This window comes from Balaenoptera acutorostrata, chromosome X (assembly GCF_949987535.1).
Source record: "Balaenoptera acutorostrata chromosome X, mBalAcu1.1, whole genome shotgun sequence".
Lineage (NCBI taxonomy): Eukaryota > Metazoa > Chordata > Mammalia > Artiodactyla > Balaenopteridae > Balaenoptera > Balaenoptera acutorostrata.
In genome coordinates this window covers 60,174,399-60,194,961 of record NC_080085.1, presented here as the reverse complement: position 1 = coordinate 60,194,961, position 20,563 = coordinate 60,174,399, and the positions used below count along the sequence as shown (strand labels likewise).

Here is a 20,563-nt window from a genome sequence, read left to right as displayed (position 1 = left end):
ATATACTTGAACAGCAATATTCATAGCAATATTATTCACAAATGCCAAAAGATACAAACAACCAAAATGTCCATCAACAAATGAACAGATAAACAAAATATGGTGTGTACGCACACACACACACACACACACACACACACACACACACACAGTGGAATATTATTCAGCCATTAAAAAGGAATAAAATTCTGATACATACCACAACATTGATGAAATAACAGACACAAAAGGAGAAATATTGTATGATTCCACTTATATGAGGTACCTAAGATGGGCAAAGTCAAAGAGACAGAAAGTAGAATAGAGGCTACCAGTGGCCACAGGTAGGGGGAAATAGGGATTTACTGTTTAATGGGTATGGATTTTCTGTTTGGGAGGATTGAAAGAGTTCTGAAAATAGATAGTGATGATGGGTACACAACATTATGAATGTACTCTATACCATTGAACTGTATAGTTAAAAATGGTTATAATGGTAAGTTTCATGTTATGTATATTTTACCACAATTAAACAAAAGATAGTGAGGATATCATGAAACTCTTTATGTGAATAAATTTAAAATTTTTGCTAAATAAATTTCTAGAACACAAAACTTACCAAAACTGAATAAAATCAGAAAATCTGAAAATCTTATGTCTATTAAGATAGCAAATCCAGAGTTTAAAATCTCCCCTTCCTCCACCCAAAAAATTCCAGGCCCAGATGCTTCACTACATTTGAGGAAGAAATATTACTAATATTACATAAACTCGTACAGACAAAACATAAAAAAGAAACACTTTCAACTAATTTTACAAGAACATTTTGACCTTGTCCAAACCTGATGAGGAAGGAAAATTACATGTTAATCTCAATCATGTATATAGATGCAAAGATCCTAAATGAAATTTTAGCAAACTAACTCAGCAATATATAAAATAAATAATACATTATATTTAGGACAACTGAAGAAAAGCTGGGAAAAAGAAAAACAAGCAAACTTGAACACTGAGGCAATCTCAAGCATCTCTTTATGTTGATGATATAGTTTTATAAGGAAAATAAATATTCAGATGATCAGAAATGTATACAACTAAATGAAATTAAGAAAAAGAAATAACAGTATGCATTTCAAACAGAATTATGAAATTATATATCAATGCTTAGAATGGAGCTAAGGTAAGTGCTGAATGTAGCAAAAGATAGGACATAATGTAGACTGTCACCCACTGTAAATGTTTGCAAATGGATATTCTTTAAACAAACAGGATTATTACAGATGATTCTATATGAATGTCAAAGCCTTAATTTCTAAGCTTTGCATTTTGTATATGAGAAGAAATATGACAACCTGAGTTAATTATAAAATAAACTGAAAGTCCTAAATAAATAAATAAATAAAACATCAAGACTAAGTATGTTTTATCCCACAAGTGCAAAGTTGGTTTAACACCACATTAAAAGAATAAAGGGAAAAAAATCATATAATTATCTCAATAGATGCAGGAAAACCATCTGATATAATTCTATATCCATTCATGATTAAAACAAAACTCTCAGTAAACCAGGACTAAAAAAGAACTTTTAAATTGATAAAGAACTAGAAAAAACTTAAACAAAAAACTACAGCAAACATTATACCTAAAGGTGAAATGTTAAACACTTTTCCCTCTTCGATTGGGAATGGGACAAAGACGCCTGCTATTGCTATTTCTATTCAACATAGTTCTGAAGGTTCAAGACAGTGCAATAAGGTAAGAAAAACATGTTTAAGTATACATATTGGAAAGGAAAAAATTAAAAAACTTGTCATTTTTCACAGTGGGATAGTGTATGTAGAAAATCCACAAGACCTACAGATAATTTATTGGGATTAATAAATGAGTTCAGCACAATGCTGCATACAAAGTCAATATATAAATATAAACTATATTTCTAAGCATCAGCCAGAAGCAATTTAAAAATGAGATTTTAAAATGATATGGTCCCAGGTTGGTTTTCCTGTGAAGCAGACTGGGAGACATAGATTATCAAGCACTACTTTTATTAGGAAGTGCTTTTGGGATCAACATATGTGTAAGAGGAAAAAAGCAATCCCCAAAAGACCCTAGCCAAATTCATACATAGCTCTGGAGCTGGTATGGCCCTTCAAAAGTTTCTGGATTTGGGGAGGAAGGGGCAAGCCTTTATACTTCCTCATTAATCAGGCACTGACTGGATGTGGGATGACCTGGAAGGAAGCATCTCCTTGGGTGAGACAATTTTCTTCAACCAAGACATGGATTGAGGAAATGGATCACAGCATCGACTGCAGATAACATTTTAAATGGCTTCAAAAATTTCAAATACCTTGGAATAAATCTAATGAAAGGTGTACAAGAGTTCTACATACAAAACTATAAAATATTACCAAGAAAAATTAAAGATCTAAATGAATGGAGATATATACCATATTCACAGATTGGAAGATTCAATACTATAAAGATATAAGTTCTCCCTAAACTGATTTTTAGATTCAATCCAATCAAAACAAAAATCCCAGGAGGGTTTTTTCCCTTAATTTTATTTTACTGTGGTTAGAACACTTAACAGGCGACCTACCCCCTTAACAAAATTTTAAGTGTACAATACATTATTGTTGACTATATATATGTTCTTCAGCAGATCTCTAGAACCTATATTGCTTAAGTGAAATTTAATGCCTGTTGATTAGTAACTCCACATTTTCTCTCCCCACCCCCAGCTCTAGGAAACCACCATTCCATTCTTTGATTCTATAAACTTGACTACTTTAGATACCTCATATAAGTGGAATCATGCAGTATTTGCCTTTCTCTTTCTGGCTTATTTCACTTAGCATAACATCCTCAAGGTTCATCCATGTTGTCACATGTGGCAGAATTTCCTTCATTTTTAATGCTGAATAGTATTCTATTGTATGTATATACCACATTTTCTATATCCATTTATGTATCAGTGGACATTTCTATTGTTTCCACATCTTAGCTATTGTGAATAATGCTGTAATGTACATGGAAGTGCAAATATCATTTTGAGATACTGATTTCAAAGCTTTTGAATAAGCATCCAGAATTAAGATTTCTGAATTGCATGGTAGTTCTGTATTTAATTTTTTGAGGAACCTCCATACTGTTTTACACAGTGGCTGCACCACTTTACATGCCCCACAATAGTATACAAGGGTTACAATTTTTCCATATGCTTACCAACACTTAATGTCTTTTGTTTTTGTTTTTGTTTTTTGATAATTGTCATCCTGACAGGTATAAGGTAATATCTCAGTGTGGTTTTGATATGCATTTTCCTGATGATAAGTGATGCTGAGCATTTTTTCATATATGTGTTGAACATTTATATGTCTTCTTTGGAGAAATAATCTATTTAAGTCTTTATCCCATCTTTCAATCAAGTTATTGAGACTTGTTTTTTGCTATTGAGTTGTAGGAGTTCCTTATATATTTCGGAGATTAACCCCTTCTCAGATATATGGTTTACAAATATTTTCTCCCATTCTATAGGTTGCCTTTTCCCTCTGTGGATTGTTTCCTTTGCTGTACATAAGCTTTGTAGCTTGATGTAGTCCCACTTGTTTATGTATGCTTTTGTCACCTGTGCTTTTGGTGTTATACCCATGAAATCATTGCCAAGATCAATCTTATGAAGCTTTCCCTGATGTTTTCTTCTAGGAGTCTTACAGCTTCAGGTCTTATGTTTAAGTTTTTAATTCAGTTTGAGTTGATTTTTGTGAATAAGGTTCCAATTTCATTCTTTTGCATGTGAATATCCAGTTTTTCCAACACTATTTGTTGAAGAGACTATTCCCCACTGTATTCTTGGCACTTTTTTCAAAGATCAGTTGACTGTATATGTATGGATTTATTTCTAGGCTCCCTGTTCTGTTCAATTGGTCTATATGCCTGTCTTTATGCCAGCACCATACTGTTTTGATTATCATAGCTTTGTAATATAGTTTGATATCAGGAGTGGGATGCCTCCAGCTTTGTTCCTCTTTCTCAAGATTGCTTCAGATATTTGGGGTCTTTTGTGGTTCCATACAAATTTTAGAATTGTTTGTTCTATTTCTTTGAAAAATGCCATTGGAACTTTGATAAGGATTTCACTGAATATGTACATTGCTTTGGGTAGTATGGACATTTGAACTATATTAATTCTTCCAGTTCATGAACATGGAATGTCTTTCCATTTGTTTGTATCTTCTTTAATTTCTTTCATCAATGTTTTGTAGTTTTCAATATATGTCTTTTGCCTCCTTAGTTAAGTTTATTCCTACGCATGATATTCTTCTTCATGCTATTATAAATGGGATTGTTTTCCTAATTCCTTTTCAGATAGTTTATTGTTAGTATATAGAAATGCAACTGATTTTTGTACATTGATTTCGTATCCTGCAACCTTACTGGATTTGTTTATCAGTCCGTGTCATCTGCAAACAGGGACAATTTAACTTCTTCCTTTCTGATTTGGATGCCTTTTACTTTTTCTTGCTTAATTGCTCAAGCAACAACTTCTACGATATCTGTTCTATATCAGTGAATAGAACAGATGAGAGTGGCACCCTTGCTTTGTTCCTCATCTTAGAAAAAGAGCTTTCAGTTTTTCACCATTGAGTATGATGTTACCTGTGGGCTTTTCATATATAGCCTTTATTATGTTGAGGTACTTTCTTATTATTTCTGGTTTGTTGAGAGTTTTTATCATGAAAGAGTGTTGAATTTTGTCAAATGCTTTTTCTGCATCTATTCAGTTAATGTAGTTTATCACATCAATTGACTTTCATATGTCGAACCATCCTTACATCCAGGAATAAATCCCATTTGGTCATAGTATATGATCCTTTTAATATATTGTTGTATTCAGTTTGTTAGTATTTTGTTGAGGATTTCTACAGCTATATTCATCAGGGATATTGGCCTGGATATTGGTAGCTTTCTTTTCTTTTGGTGTGTTTGTTTGTCTTACTTTGGTATCAGGGTAATGCAGGTCTCATAAAGTGAGTTTGGAGGTGCTCCTCCTCTTCAATTTTTTTGGAGGAGTTTGAGAAATGTTGGTGCTATTTCTTCTTTATATGTTTGGTAGAATTCACCAGTGGAGCCATCTGGCCCTGTGATTTTCTTTGTTGGGAGCTTTTTGATTACTAATTCAATCTCCATACTAGTTATAGGTGTGTTCAGACTTTCTAATTCTTCCTGATTTAGTCTTGGTAGGTTGTATGTTTCCAGAAATTTGTTGACATACAATTAATTGTTCACAGTAGTCTCTTATAATCCTTCTTATATCTTTGCCATCAGTCTTAATGTCTTTTCTTTCATTACTGATTTTGAGTCCTCTTTTTTTGTATTTAATCTAGCTAAGGGTTTATCAGTTTTGTTTATCTTCTCAAAAATCCAACTCTTAGTTTTGTTGATTTTTCTATCTTCTATTTTGTTTATTTCTGCTCTAATCTTTGTCATTTCCTTCCTTCTTCTAACTTTGGACATTGTTCTTCTTTTCCTAGCTCCTTGAAGTATAAAGTTAGGTTGTTTATATGAGATTGTTCTTCTTTTTAAATGTAGACATTTATGGCTATTAACTTCTCTCTTGGTACTGCTTTTGCTACATCCCATAAGTTTTGGTATATTGTATTTTTGTTTTTGTTTGTCTCAAGGTATTTTCTAATTTCCTTTTTGATTTCTTCTTTGACCCAATGGCTGTTAAAGAGTGTAGTGTTTAATTTCCACATATTTGTGAATTTTCCAGTTTTCCTTTGGCTATTGATTTCTAGTTTCATTCCACTGTGTTCAGAAAAGATACCTGGTGTGATTTTAATCTTTCTACATTTGTGAAGACCTGTTTTGTGATCTAACATGTTATCTTTCCTGGAGAAAGATATGTATGCTTGCAAAGGATGTACATTGTGCTGCTGTTGGATGGAATGTTCTGTATATTTTTGTTAGGTCCATTCACTCTATACTGTTGTTGAAGTACTCTGTTTCCTTATTGTTCTTCTGTGTAGATGGTCTATCCATTACTGAAAGTGGGGTATTGAAGTCTCCCATATAATTGTATTACTGTCTATTTCTCCCTTTGATTCTGTCAACGTTTGTTTTATATATTTAGGTTCTTTGATGTTGGTGCATATATATTTATATTGTTATATCTTCCTGTTGGATTGACCCTTTTATGATTATATAATGTCCTTCTTTGTCTCATCTGAGTTTTTGGCTTAAAGTCTATTTTGTGTGATATAAGTATAGCCACCCCTGCTCTCTTTTGGTTACCATTTGCATAGACTATCATTTTCCATTCTTTCACTTTCAGCCTATCTGTGTCCTTAAATCTAAAGTGAGTTTCTTATAGAAAGTATATAGTTGGGTCTTGCTTTTATCTTTTTAGCCACTCTATGTCTTTGACTGAGGGAGTTTTATCTATTTACATTTAAAGTAATTATTGATAGGGAAGGATTTACTATTGCCATTTTGTTGTTTCCTGTTAGTCTTGAGAGTCTTTTGATTGTATTTCCTCTCTTGCTGTCTTTCTTTGTGTTTTGTTGATTTTTTTGTGTGTTTATAAGCTTTGATTCTTTTCTTTTTCTTTTTTGTAACTTCTACAGGTATTTTTTGTGGTTACCTTGGGATTTAAAATATCTTGTAAGAGTCTATTTTAATCTGATAAGAACTCAAGTTAAACTGCATACAAAAACTCTACATTCTAGCTTCTTCCCCATACACACTGTGTTATTTTTCCCACATTTTACATCTATTTATATTGTGTCTTTTAACATATTCTTATAGTTACTTTTAATACTTTTGTCATTTAACTTTTATGCTAGAAATAAAAGTGACTTATCCACTACCATTACAGTAATATAGTATTCTGTATGTGTCTATATATTTATCTTTACCAACAAGTTTCATACTTTCTTATACTATCATGTAGCTGTTTAATATCCTTTCATCTCAAGTTGATATACTCCCTTTAGCATTTCATGTAAGGCAGGTCTAGTGGTGATGAACTTCCTCAACTTTTATTTGTCTAGGAATGTCTTTATCTGTCTTTACTTTTGACAGGTATAGTATTCTTGGTTGGCAGGGTTTTTTTTTTTCCCATCAGCACTTTGATATATCATCCCACTCCCTTCTGGCCTGCAAGGTTTCTACTGAAAAATTTGCTGATAGTCTTTTGGGGGTTCCCTTGTATATGAAAAGTTCCTTTTCTCTGGCTAGTTTCAGATTTTCTCTTTGTCTTTAACTTTTGACAATTTAATTATAATATGTCTTAGTGTGGACTTCTCTGGGTTTATTTATTTAGCAGTGTACTTTAGGCTTCTTGAATCTGGTTGTCCATTTCCTTCCCAAGATTTGGATTGTTTTCAGCCATTAATTTTTTTGAATAAGCTTTCTAGTTTTCCCTCTCTTCTCCTTTTGAGATTCCCCTACTGCCCCTATTGGTCCACTTGATGGTGTTCCTTAAGCTTTTTCACTCTTTTTCATTCTTTTTTCTTTTTGTTCCTCTGACTGAATTATTTCCAGTGACATTAGTTCACTGATACTTTGTCTTGCTTTGTCTAGTCTGCTGCTGTATCCCTCTCATGAGTTTTTCAGTTCGATTACTGTGTTCTTTAGCTCCATGATTTCTGTTTGGCAGTTTTCAAATATTTTCTATATCTTTGTTGAAATTCTCACTTTGTTCATGCATTGTTCTCTTGATCTTGGTGAGCATCTTTATAACACTTATTTTGAATTCTCTGTCAGATAAATCTCATAACTGTTTCATTAGGGTCAGTTTCTGGAGACTTAATGTGTTCCTTTATTTGGAACTTCTTTGCTGATTCTTCATCTTCCTTTACTCTCTATGTTGGTGTCTGCATATTACACAAAGCAAGTACCTCTCCCAGTCTTCATGGACTGACTAGCCTTGCACTGGAGAAGATCTCCACCAGTTAGCCTAGTCAGATTCTGAGGGCCTCTAACAACTCTTTCCCTCCCCAGGGAGAAGTAAGAAGCTTTGGTTTCTTTCTACTCAATCTGTGCTGAGGGGGAGGAGCTATGGCATTTACCAGTCCAAAATGCCATTTCCATTCTCTTCCACATGGCTGGACTGTGCTGGATGCATCAGAGCTCCAAGCCTGGCAAGACAGATGCCAGTTCTTTGGGCAGTCCCAGAGAAATTTTGGCACTGAATGCACAGATCTACTCTTCCATCTCCAGGAATAAGCTGAAAGCTGGAATGTTTCGTCCACTCACTCTTTACTGAGCAGGGGGGAGGATATATGGTATCCACCAGTCCCAACCATTGTCTTGTTCTCCCCCAGGAGGCTAGAATGTGCTAGATCCCTTAAAGCTCCTAGCGTGGCAAGTCAGATGCCAGTTCTCTGGGCAGCCCGGGAGAAGTTGAAGCACTAGATGCACAGATAAACTCTTTCCTTCCCCAGCAGAATGTTGAGAGCTAGGATTTTTTTGTCTTCTTGCTCTGTGCTCAGCAGGAGGAAAGATCTATGGTGTCTATCAGCCCAAGCCACCATCTCTGTTCTCCCGTAGGGAGATCCATCAGAGTTCTAAGACTGGCAGGACAGAAACCATTCCTCAGAAAACTTGGGGTGCTAGATGTGTGAATCAATCCCTTCCCTCCCTAGGAGAAGCTGGAAGCTAGGGGCTCTCTTCCTTATCATATGGTGCTGTGGTGGTGGCAGGGACTCTGGTGAGAGGCTGTCTCAAATCTCCCTACTGGCTTCAGTGTGTCTGGTTTCATGTTTGCCCTGGGTACAGGAGCCTTTCAGTTAGTTCCTGGATTTCTCACAAAGGGAATTTGTCCATGAATTGTTGCTGAATTGGTGTGTTTGTGGGGGAAAGGATGGTCCAGGACTTCCTAATCCACCATCTTGCTGATGTTATTCTCTTAAGAATTACTTTTTTTTTTTTTTGGTCAGATGTGACTAGCTGATTCTAAAACAGATACAGAAAGGCAAAGGGCCAAAAACATCCAAGATACTTTTAAAGAAGAGGAACAAGGTAGAAGGATATCAAGAGCTTATTATAAAGTCCAATAATTAAGACTATGGTATTTGTGTAATGACAAACTAATTGGGGACTTCCCTGGTGGCACAGTGGTTAAGAATCCGCCTACCAATGCAGGGGACACGGGTTTGATCCCTGGTCTGGGAAGATTCCACATACTGTGGAGCAACTAACCCCATGCGCCGCAACTACTAAGCCTTCACTCTAGAGCTCGTGAGCCACAACTACTGAGCCCGCATTCCACAACTACTAAAGCCTGTGCGCCTAGAGCCTGTGCTCCTCAACAAGAGAAGCCACCACAATGAGAAGCACACTTGCCGCAACTACAGAAAGCCCACATGCAGCAACAAAGACCCAAACGCAGCCAAAAATAAATAAATAAATTTATTTTTAAAATAGACTAATAGAACAGAACAAACAATTCAGAAACAATCTGACACATATGTAGACACTTGGTTTATGACAAAGGTGACACAATAGAGAAATGGGGAGGAAAAGACATTCCCTAAAATAAATGGCACTGGGTCAGTTGAATATCTATATGGAAAAGACAAAACTTGGCCCCTGTATCTCACCATACACAAAAATCAATTTCAGGTGGACTGCAAATCTAAATGTGAATGGCAAAAGCATAGAGCTTCTAGATGATAATATGGGAGAATATCTAAATGCTCTCAAGGTAGGAAAATACTTCTTAAATGGAACACAAAAAACCCTAGCCATAAAGGAAAATACTGAAAAACTAGACACATTAAAATTTAAAACTTCTGTTCATCAATGGATACTATAAAGAGATTTGGGAAGGGTGTGCAACAAAAAAATTCAAAAGTGGTTTGTAGCCAGAGTACATAAAAAATTCCTACAAATCTATAAGAAAAGAATAAGCAACCCAATAAAAATATGCAAAAGACTTGTATAGGCACTTCACAAAAGAAGATAACCAAATAGATAATAAACATATGAAAAGAAGTACAACTGCATTAGTCTTCTGAGAAATGCCAGTTAAAATCACAATGTGATATTACTACAAACCCACCCACCAGAATGGCTATAATTTAACGAGTGATAATAACAAATATTATCAAGGATGTAGAACAACTAGAATTCTCATACATTGCCAGTGGGAATGTAAATTGGTTCAATCACTGAGAAAAGCTGTCATTATCCATAAATTTGAAAATATGCATTCCCTATGACCCAGAAATTCCAATCCTAGGTATATACCCAACAGAAATTCAAGTACATATAACCAAAAGACATCTATAATAATATTCATAGTACTGTTATTTATAATAACCCCAAACAATAAACAATCCAAATATTCATTATCAGTAGAATGAATAAACTGTGGTATATTCAAACAAGGGAATAATATACAAAAATACAAATAAAAAACTAGAGCTGCATGCAACATCATGGATATCAAAAAACATAACATCGAGCCAAAAAAAAGAGCTCCCCCCCAAAATACATACTATTTGATTTCATTTATATCAAGTTCAAAATGGGCAAAACTAATCTATGATGTTAGACATCAGGACAGTCATTCACTTTGGAGGAGGATGGTATAGTGATAAGGTGGGGGTTTTGAGATGCTATTTCTATTTCTTGACCTGAGTTCTGGTAACATTAGTGTATTCACTTTACAGTAATTCATCCAGTTGTACAATTATGATTTGTGACCTTTTCTGTATGTATGTTACACTTCAATAGAAAAGTGAGGGAAAAAGAAATGAAGAGCTAAGTGATGGGTATTTATAGACTAGTCAGATAAAACTGGCCCTCTATGAGGGCCACCCTGCAGGCAACGCAAGTGGTTTCTTTTGGTCATGTTCTTGGGGATTAAATGGCTTCAGAAATTCTCTAGTATAAAGAGATCTTCTCTATAACGTAGTCACAGATAACTTACAAGTTATTTTTCACAGGATCTAAGAGAGAAAGAAAGATGAGACCTACATGCAAATAAAACAAAACATCAAATACATTACAGAAAACTTTTTGCACCATCATAGAGGTAATGTAGTTAGGGCTCTTCTCCATTTTACTATCTAATGATTCTAGAAACCAGTGAAACATTGCCAGTGGAACTATTTACTCACCTAAGCACAGCTGACAATTCACAGGCTTAGCAAGGCCTGAGGAAAACAGGCCTGTTACAAATGCCTTTGCTTTACATGAACATCTCTAAAGGCCCCAAATAATATTCAAGCCAACAAGTGTTTACGTACCCTAACTATAATCAGCACTGTGTACCAAGTATGGTGGAAAAAGACAAAAAGGAAGGCAGATTTCCGAGGAGCTCTAATATAAAGACACAAGTTTTATTAAACACAATAACAGCAATAACTGGAGAATGATTCCAAGACAGGATATGGTAGGTGGGTTGCAGGAGTAGAATTGGTAAGAGAGAAAATGGGATAGGTGTAATGCAGCCAGTTGATCAAAAGCCTTGCATGTCACACTGAAAAATCTACATTTAAACCTATAGAAAATGATCTTATCTGGATCCCACTCCCCTAAAACATTCTTGGATTTAGTGATTCCTAGTCATTTTCTTGATCAACGGGCCTTAATAATTAACATCAAATCTAGATATACTAATGTCCTATCTAGTTAAACCAGAGATGTTTTGTGCAAAGTTAAGGTTGACTTCTATGACATCACCTCAAATAATTAGGGACATATTCCAAATATTGCTAACAGTCCCCAATAAACCCTTATAAGTCTACACAAACATATTTTTCTAAACACTTAAACCTTAGAGTTTCAGTTAGAGTTTCTCTTGGGGAAATCATCTGAATGAGACACTACCTTTATTTGCCTCCCCCACAAAATAATCTTTCAACTATTAAAAGATATCTAATACCTAATATAGTGGCTGACTCATAGCAGGCTTTCTATTTATTGAACTAGATTGTTAAATTACACCAGTATATTAACCTTACTCATCTCTCTCATGGTTTAGTAGACTTTGATCATAACCCTCTCTCAACCTCTCTCTCCAGACTGAAAAAACAACAAGAAAGTCCCTCCAACTTTTTTTTTTTTTTTTAATTTTTGGCTGTGTTGGGTATTCGTTTCTGTGCGAGGGCTTTCTCTAGTTGTGGCAAGCGGGGGCCACTCTTCATCATGGTGCGCGGGCCTCTCACTATCGCGGCCTCTCTTGTTGCGGAGCACAGGCTCCAGACGCGCAGGCTCAGTACTTGTGGCTCACAGGCCTAGCTGCTCCGCGGCATGTGGGATCTTCCCAGACCAGGGCCCGAACCCGTGTCCCTTGCATTAGCAGGCAGATTCTCAACCACTGTGACACCAGGGAAGCCCCCTCCAACCTTTTGATCAATTTAATTTGTTTTCTGGGGATTTGTATCAGCTGTTAAGTTTTTCTTGATGGGCAGCCACCAGAATTACCTATATGATTGTGAATGCAAATCCACTTTTGGTCTTTTACATGGAAAAGATAAGAGTTTTGTTTCATCATTGTTTTCAACACCCTTCCTGGTAATGCCCACCATATTCTCGGCTTTGAGGACCACAATCACAACTGGGCCAACTTCTTCATAGACAGATAAACAGTGATTTTTATTTTAATCTTTTTTACTCTAACAATAATATTGTGTATTGTCTAACTCAGAGACTGATGAGATGTATTTAGCCCCTGAGACCATCTCCAGTGAGTATCCAGATAAACCTACAGATACTCAGCTACTCCAGCTGAAGGAGACAGTTATGATTCCAGAAGGTCCAAAGTGACCCTTTCATTTTTTATCATGAGCAACTGTGCCCCCACTGGGAAGGCTTTTCTAATAAGTCCCTAGGAGAACTTTGCTGATCTCTCTGCTATGTATCCTGACTGCCCTAATTTCCTTCTGTATTCTGTTTTTAAAGTTTTTAAATTGAGGGATGACATACATACATCTTCAGTGACTTCTAGATCCCTTTCTTGAGTCATAACTGAGCCCGTCATCTCATAAGCATGAATAGGTTTGCATGACCTTATACAATGAAGTGCCTCTGACTATTCTGCCCACTTGGTCTCATGAGATCTTCCTGCAATTTATTCTCATCAGTTTGCCTTCACTCCTTGCAGATAAACTGGTGAGAAACCTGAAATGTTCTGCTCATTGAAGGGTGTATATTTTTATCTTTTTTCCTCTCCATCTAAGAGCTGCTGTAACAGCAGCTGTTTGTGTTGAAAACTAAAATATAAAAATATGACCTACATGGCCAAATCCCACAAGGCTGTTTACTTCCTTATTTATGAATCAGATTCTGTCAGCACAACTTAGAATCTTGACTGTCAGCAATACCGCAATTAAATGTCTTTGCAAAGCCAGCAGAGGGTGCACCAGGGCACTGGAAATTTTACCCAAGATGTAGCCGTATTAATTTAATAGCCAATCAATGTTTCCTTTTTTTAAAATTTTCTTGGTATACTAAAACTAACACCCTCAAGAAAAACTTATGTTGAATCTGGGCTAAAATTCCTTCAAAGTATACTCTAATTCTCCTGAAAGTGAAGTTCAGGAAGAATAAGGAATACATGGTTAAACTTAGTCTGGCCAAAATGTAGGTAGAGTAGAAGAAAATGATGCAGATCGGAGCCCTCTCCTTTGCAAAAATTCCATAGCTCTACCCAGCTACCAGACAAAAGGCTCCAGGAAGTAGTATATTATAGGGGAATGGGCACTGAACTGGGAGTAAAGAGACCAACTTCCATTCTAATTTTGATCAGAGTTGTATGACCTTGGACAAGTCATTTCCCCCATAGGAACTATGTGTTCTCCAAGGGGAATGATCAAATGGATTCATGGCCCCTCATAACTCTAAAAAACTCTGACTCCAATTGATGTCAGCAAATGTAAAAAGCCAGTATGCTTGTTATTACTTCTCGAAAAGATTAAAATGGAAAAAATAAAGGACAGAAGATAGGGCGCTGTATTTAAACCTAGACAGAATTATTTGAAGCACCACACAAAGGCAACTAAATGCCATTACAGACCCTATGAGAATCCCACACCATCACAGAAGCCCCAGAATACAGCTGTTCTACTAATCCTCAGCCTACAAACAGGGGTCTGTCCATTCTGAATGCCAAAAGGCCTTGCCACCATTTGACTAAGGAAGTTCAATTCCTTCATCTTTTCACAGAAAACCAATGTTCAGCTGCTAAGTATTTCTACTGGGCATAGTCGCGGGGTGGGGGGGTGGGGGGGGTTGTTGGGAGGTGGATAGATAAAGGGAACCAGAATCCTAGTTAATTATCATTTAGCTACTGTGTTTAAAGTTTCAAGTATGAGAAGCATGTCTACTGATTATCTTCTTTGATAATCTGTTATATAAGTTGAAGTGTGCTAGCAAAACATTTTAAGGCTCAGGACAACCTTCCAACGCAAAATGTAGAAACTGTGTCGGCCCTAATATTAAAGCATTATCATGAATGTGACACCAGCTTTGGATGGGTGGTCAAAGTAGCACGAATAATGTTTACAGAGTATGACAATGACTCTGGATGTGGTAGTAAATATAGAAGGCCTGGGTCACTCACCTCAAGGAACTTATTTGCACAATTCGCCCTCTTCCCCAAGAGGAACAAATTGACTGTTATTCTTTAACCACCTCAAAAGGATCCTTGGCTGCTTCTCTTAAGTTTTACATGAGACAAAATATGGCAAACAGAGAATACTTACTTTAAGTGCACTAAATTTCCTTAAATAAAGAGCTAGAAAAAAGTAGAAAACAAACACTAAAGCTAACAGTTTGCTAACCAGGGCACAAACACCATAAAGATTGTATTAAAAAACAAAAGAAACAAAAAACAAGTCAAAACAAACCAAAAAAACTGCTCTTGGGAGACTACTCTTGAGTCATTATTCCATCAGTAAATTCCTGCTCTCAAGCAAGCAGGAGTGAAGACACTTCACACCAACCCTCCCCACACCACTCCCCAAAAAAGAGTCAGAACCGGCATGCAAAGGGTGAGTTTTATTCCAAAGATTTTTTAAATTGCTGTTTCAGAAGTTGTCTAGCAAGACGGCATATTTCTACCAGAATTCCTCAGGGGCGCTGATCCTCACTAGAACACCGAGGACAATCCGTCTCAAATTGCAGGTAAGTGTGAACAAGCCCACGATCTGGTCAGTGCACCAGCACCCCGGCGCCGAAAACACGGTTCAAAGTTGTTTCAACGGGCGTGGAGCAGTTATTACAGCTGTTTACAGCTCCAACTCCAAACGAGAGCCTGCTGCTAGTGCTGGCATCAGCTCTGGACACGAAAAAACAAGCACCGCGGGCGGAGAATCTCACCGGGAGCAGAAGGGCCAGGCTGCTGCCGTTAGTCAGCCGGGGGGCAGCGCCCGCACCTTCGCGCAGCGGCCCGGCCGGGAGCGCCGCCAACTTTTCCCGAGGCAGCCGGAGCCGGGGGCGGCGGGCGCCAGCCAGAGTTCCCAAGTCCGGGGGTCCTGAGAGAGTCAGGGTGAGCTGGGCCAGGGACCGAGGACAACCTGTCCCGGGGCGACCTCTCCCCAGCTCGCCCGCCCCCTCCCCGATCCCGCCGTCGAACTCGGCTCGAGGTGGCAAAGTCCTCCCCGGGCCCCCGCCCTGCGCACATGGGGAGGGGGCCCTGCCCCTCCAGAGTGACTCACCTGGTGCCCGTCCTGGGCGTCTGGGGGGAGCGTAGCTTCTCCCCGTTCCAGCAGCTGCTGCTGCGGGGATGGCTGCCCGAAGTGGCGGGTGATGGGACCGTCGGGGTCAAGGCCACCGGGGCTGCTCAGGGTGCCCGAGGTGCCGAGGTTACCGGGACCGCCGAGGCGGGACTCGGCTCCCCGCTCCCGCCGCAACTCGGAGCGCAACTCTAGGTAGCAGCACAACGTCAGCAGGTGGAGGGCCAGCGAGAGGCCAAAAAAACCCAGGAAGAGCCGGCAGCTGTTCCCTTCGCCAGCCCGGGCAGGGGCCCCGCGACAGCCGCAGCCCTGGCTCCCGCGCTCCCGCGGCGCTGCCGCGGGCTGGAGTTCCCTGCGCTCCACCTCGGGGTAGCCCATGGCCTCCGGAGACACCCACTCTCTGAGGCCCGGGAGCCGCCGCGTCTGCCTCAGCCCTTCGCGACCCCTGACAGGCGGCTACTGTCCTGCCATCGGCTGGGGGCTGCAGGGACCCGTTCCTGCGCGACGGAGGCTGGGTGGGACCGAGCAGGGAGCAGCCGCAAGTGCAGCTCCACTCCGAGGGGTGGAAAAGGGAGGAGGAGGGGCGGGAGAGACGGGCGACTCGGCCCCGCGGAGGGAATGAGGGAGGAGGCCCCGGCCGACCCCGCCCCGTGCCTCAAGCGGCTGCCGGGACGCCCAACCACCGAGCCCGCCAAGCCTTGGCGCCCCGCCCCATGCCGTTCCACCCGGGGCCTCCAGCTGCGGGGCGGGGTCTGGGGGCGTGTGGGTTCGCCTCTGCCCCGTGGCCCCACCCAGCTCTTCTCGCTCGCCCCGTTCCAGTTGGTGACTGCGGCTGTCGTTCATCCCTGGACTCCGCCCCAATTTAACCCTTGAGCGCCAGTACGGGGTGGGGGTGGGGAAGGGGGGGATGAGGAGGGAAGGAGGGGGAGGCTGAGAAGAATTGGGGAACCTGGGAAGGAAACTAGAGCAAAGAAAAGGAGGCGGAAACTAGTATTAATAGAATGTTTGCAATTAACTGCAGTTGTTAATAACATCATCCAGTACTTATCTGTTGTTTTCAATCTTCAAAGAGTTTAACAGACGTTAAACTAATGAAAACAGTTTTGGGTTTGGAATGAAACCATGCCTGCTGGATTTGCAATCCAATGGCGCGCCAAAAGAAAAGGAGACCCAGTAGCCTGAGAGCCAAAGGGAGTGAGAATGAGGTGGGACTGAGACAGTCCCACTCCTGGAGTGAGTCTGGGGCCTCAATCTAAGTGACGAAGAAGTCCATCTGTGCCAGGTGGAACTGAAGTGATGCTGCCTCACGCAGGATAAAACAGTCCCCTAGGATTTCTTGGTATATTAATTAATTCAAAGTATTGATCCTTTTACATGTAGAAAGTGCTGTACGAGAGAATCTACAGCCAGTGTAGTTTTCTTCTTCCACCGCAGCAGGAGTTTTGAGTGGAGAACAAGTGCCTTCAATGAGCAAATGGGGAAACTGAGTGCCGAATAAGGTGGATTTTTACAAGGGTAGTCCACAGAATGGCCAGACAGTATTGGCATCTCTATTTGCAGGCAACTGTTCTGGCCTCTCCACCCCTCTCCTCCTCTCCCTGGAGTAGTCCCTGGGGGAAGTTCAACAAGTCAGCCAAATGTTCCAGATGTACACTGCTGCAACTGCAGCATCTTCAACCCTCTGAAAAGGGTTCAGAGCAAAAAACCAACCAAAAAAAAGTGGCAAATGTCAGAACAGTAGACCCTGAAATGAAAGATGGAAAGGATTTGTTGAGTCGAAATTGACAAGAGTTACTAGTCCGAGATTATAGAGAGCTAAATGGCCATAGCAGGGGAAATATGTATGCTTGTTGGTCACTATGCACTCCCACTCCCATGTTATGAATAATTAGCAGTTTTATTGACTTGAAAAGGGTAGGCCCTAAGACCTAGGCTGGTGAAAAAGAAGAAAAATAGGGGGAAATAGAAAAGAAGACAAAAGAAGAGAAACAACAAAACAAAAGCAAAGCATATGGTGGGGAGATCAGTCCAAAGATTACAGAGGTCATAAACCTTAAATATATTAGCCACAGCCAATTTTTCTTTCAGACACTTTGGGAATAGCCTCAGTGCTTCAGAAGCATCTTTGTGTCTCCCCATTAGCCCTTACGTATGAAATATAAAGTTTGCAAAGAATAAAGACACAGACCTACTAGAGAATGGACTTGAGGATATGGGGAGGGGGACGGGTGAGATGTGACAGGGTGAGAGAGTGTCATGGACATATATACACTACCAAATGTAAAATAGATAGCTAGTGGGAAGCAGCCGCATAGAACAGGGAGATCAGCTCGGTGCTTTGTGACCACCTAGAGGGGTGGGATGGGGAGGGTGGGAGGGAGGGAGATGCAAGAGGGAAGAGATATGGGAACATATGTATATGTATAACTGATTCACTTTGTTATAAAGCAGAAACTAACACACCATTGTAAAGCAATTATACTTCAATAAAGATGTTTAAAAAAAAAGAATATCATCATCATGCAAATAAGAAAATAAAAAGGGGCACTTAGCTAATCTCAAGTTCTGCTTATTCAGTCAAGGAATTCTAGATGCTGGCTGGAGGAACTGCCAGGCTGATTTAACTTAATTATCACAGCCCAGGATTATTAGAAAGAATGCTAGACTAGGAGTCAGTAGACCTGACCCTGCCACTGGTTTGCTGGGTCATTCTGAGCAAGTCACTGCTTTTGAGGACCTTAGTTTCTCCAACTGTAAAATGAGGAGTTTGAACTTAAACAGCTATAATATTGTGTTTTATCTGTGCTATCACTGACTATTTTGACTTGGTTGCATAAAGGGTTCAAAGAGGCTGCCTCTTCTTCCCCTAAAGTGAAAAGGGAACAAATAACAACCACTCTTGGGAGTGGTGGTGGTGCTCAGGGGCCTTACTAGTCTCAGCTTACCATGTTCTACCAGGCTTTTCACAGCTTGACTGAAGACCCTGGGTTGCACCATTGCCTTCAGAAGTCCTGCAAATTGCATTTGATCTGGGACCTCACTTTGGTTCCCAAAAGGAAGAACATATGGCTTAATATGAAGTAGAAATATTGGAATGGGGTAATCCAGTGAGGAATGCACATGGTTAGTTTTAAAAAGTATTTTGAAGTGTTAATTCAGTTCGCTTCTATGCTTCCATAAGTACCCCATCCCCTACAGCACAGGTCTCAAAATGACAGCCTGCATGTTACATCCAGCCAACAGTTGTGTTGTGTTTGGTGCAGTGTTGGCTAAAATTTTGGATAAAAAAAATAATTGCCAGGATCCAGGAATCAGGAGATTTCACATAAAAAATCCCTATTTCTTTAAATCATGCTAACACTTGATCCACATTCCCATATGGCTACAGTCAGCTAGAATTGCCCCCTTGAGACAAGCATGAGCAATCAAGTTCTACACAGTCATCCCCGCCTCCTTTCTTTAGTCTCCATTACTGTCCTTGTCACCCATTTCCCTTACCTGTCTGGCCCCACATACTCTAGGAGACAAGATATCAGCTCCTTAGCATGACCTATAAACTGCCCTTCCAACCTCATCTTCCGCCACCCTACAAGGAACCCATACTCCCACAGTCCTAAAGTCACTGACACTTCTCACACTTATGTGTCTTTGAACAAGCTGGTTTCTTTGCCAGGAATGCCCCCACCTTGGAAAACTGATAAATTCTTCAAGAATCAAATCACGTGTTCCCGCTGGTATGGCCCCACAACTCCTTCCAAACAGATTTCCCTTTTTGCTTTCACTGCACCCTGAACATATCTCAATGATATCTCTGACCACATCGTATTTGTATTTTTTTGCAGGCTTTTTTACCACTAACCTGTGAACAATGTGATGGTAAAAATCATGTCCTTTCCATTTTGGTAGTCCCAGTACAAAGCATAGCATCTACCACATAGTAGATACCAGTATTGTTTGTCAAATGAATGGGGCATGACATCTGCTATGGTAACCCGGACTGCCTAGAATTCCAAAAATGGTACTGAGCCAAAGGATGCCTGTCAGTACCACTTATGAAGCACCTACTGTGTGCAGAGCTGTATAACACACTATCGAAAGATATAAAGGAAATAGAACCAGTTGTGCAATTATCCTCTTATTTGTGCCACTGTTGGAGTTGTGGATAATCCAGAAATTCAAATATAATTGGCTTATAATATCTCACTGGCTTTCTGTGCCACCAAATTTCCCTTCCTAATTTTATTTGCCTGGTCCTAATATTAAAAAAAATATTAGTTGACAATATATGAAGAATAAATGTTCAAAATAAGTTGACAGCCTCTGAACATCCAGCAATTGGGCAGAAGACGCTAAGGAGTTGGGCAGGGACTGGTTTTTAAATACCTCTTAGCTCTGGTTAATCCACAGAACAAATCACTGACATAGAGATCACAGAGTTGACTCTCTGACCCACTTAGTGACAAGCAGATATTTGGGAGGAACATGGGCTTAGAACTTAAGATCCTGGTTTGAATCCCAGTATATTCACTTACCAGCTGTGTGACTTAGGACAAGTGATTTTTGCCTGTCTTACAGAGCCTCAGTTTTCTCATCTGTAAAATGGAGATGACAACATGTTTTGTAAGATAACTGTGCTGAAATGGGATGCTATATGTCAAAGTGTCTGGCACATAATAAATGCACAGTAAACATTAGTCTCTGTTAAGAGACTTCCATCAAAAAGAGATGAGAGGAAAAACATATAACAGTTCTCAAGAATATGGCAGAAATGCAGAAGAGCATCTACATAGTTTGCCCTTGCCAAATGCCTGCCCCCATTTTGTATTCTTAAAGTTTGAGATAGACCCCTTATGGAAGTTCCCACCACCCTCTTACCAACTCTTCTCTCC

The 20,563-nt window shown here is 39.6% G+C and overlaps 1 protein-coding gene across 5 annotated transcripts in view; it reads right to left on the bottom strand.

Moving 5' to 3' along the window:
• EDA (ectodysplasin A) overlaps positions 1 to 16,243 on the bottom strand; it is a 354,958-nt gene extending 338,715 nt beyond the window's left edge. For 4 of the 5 annotated variants that reach the window (XM_028167173.2, XM_028167174.2, XM_057538254.1 and 1 more), the window contains exon 1: positions 15,657 to 16,243. In XM_028167173.2, coding sequence (XP_028022974.1) covers positions 15,657 to 16,052 — 396 coding nt within the window. In that variant the 5' untranslated portion in view covers positions 16,053 to 16,243. Of the gene's footprint in view, positions 1 to 15,002; positions 15,474 to 15,656 lie in introns of those variants that run through there. The other variant, XM_007184959.2, reaches the window with a different exon arrangement.
• Positions 16,244 to 20,563: the final 4,320 nt, after the last annotated feature.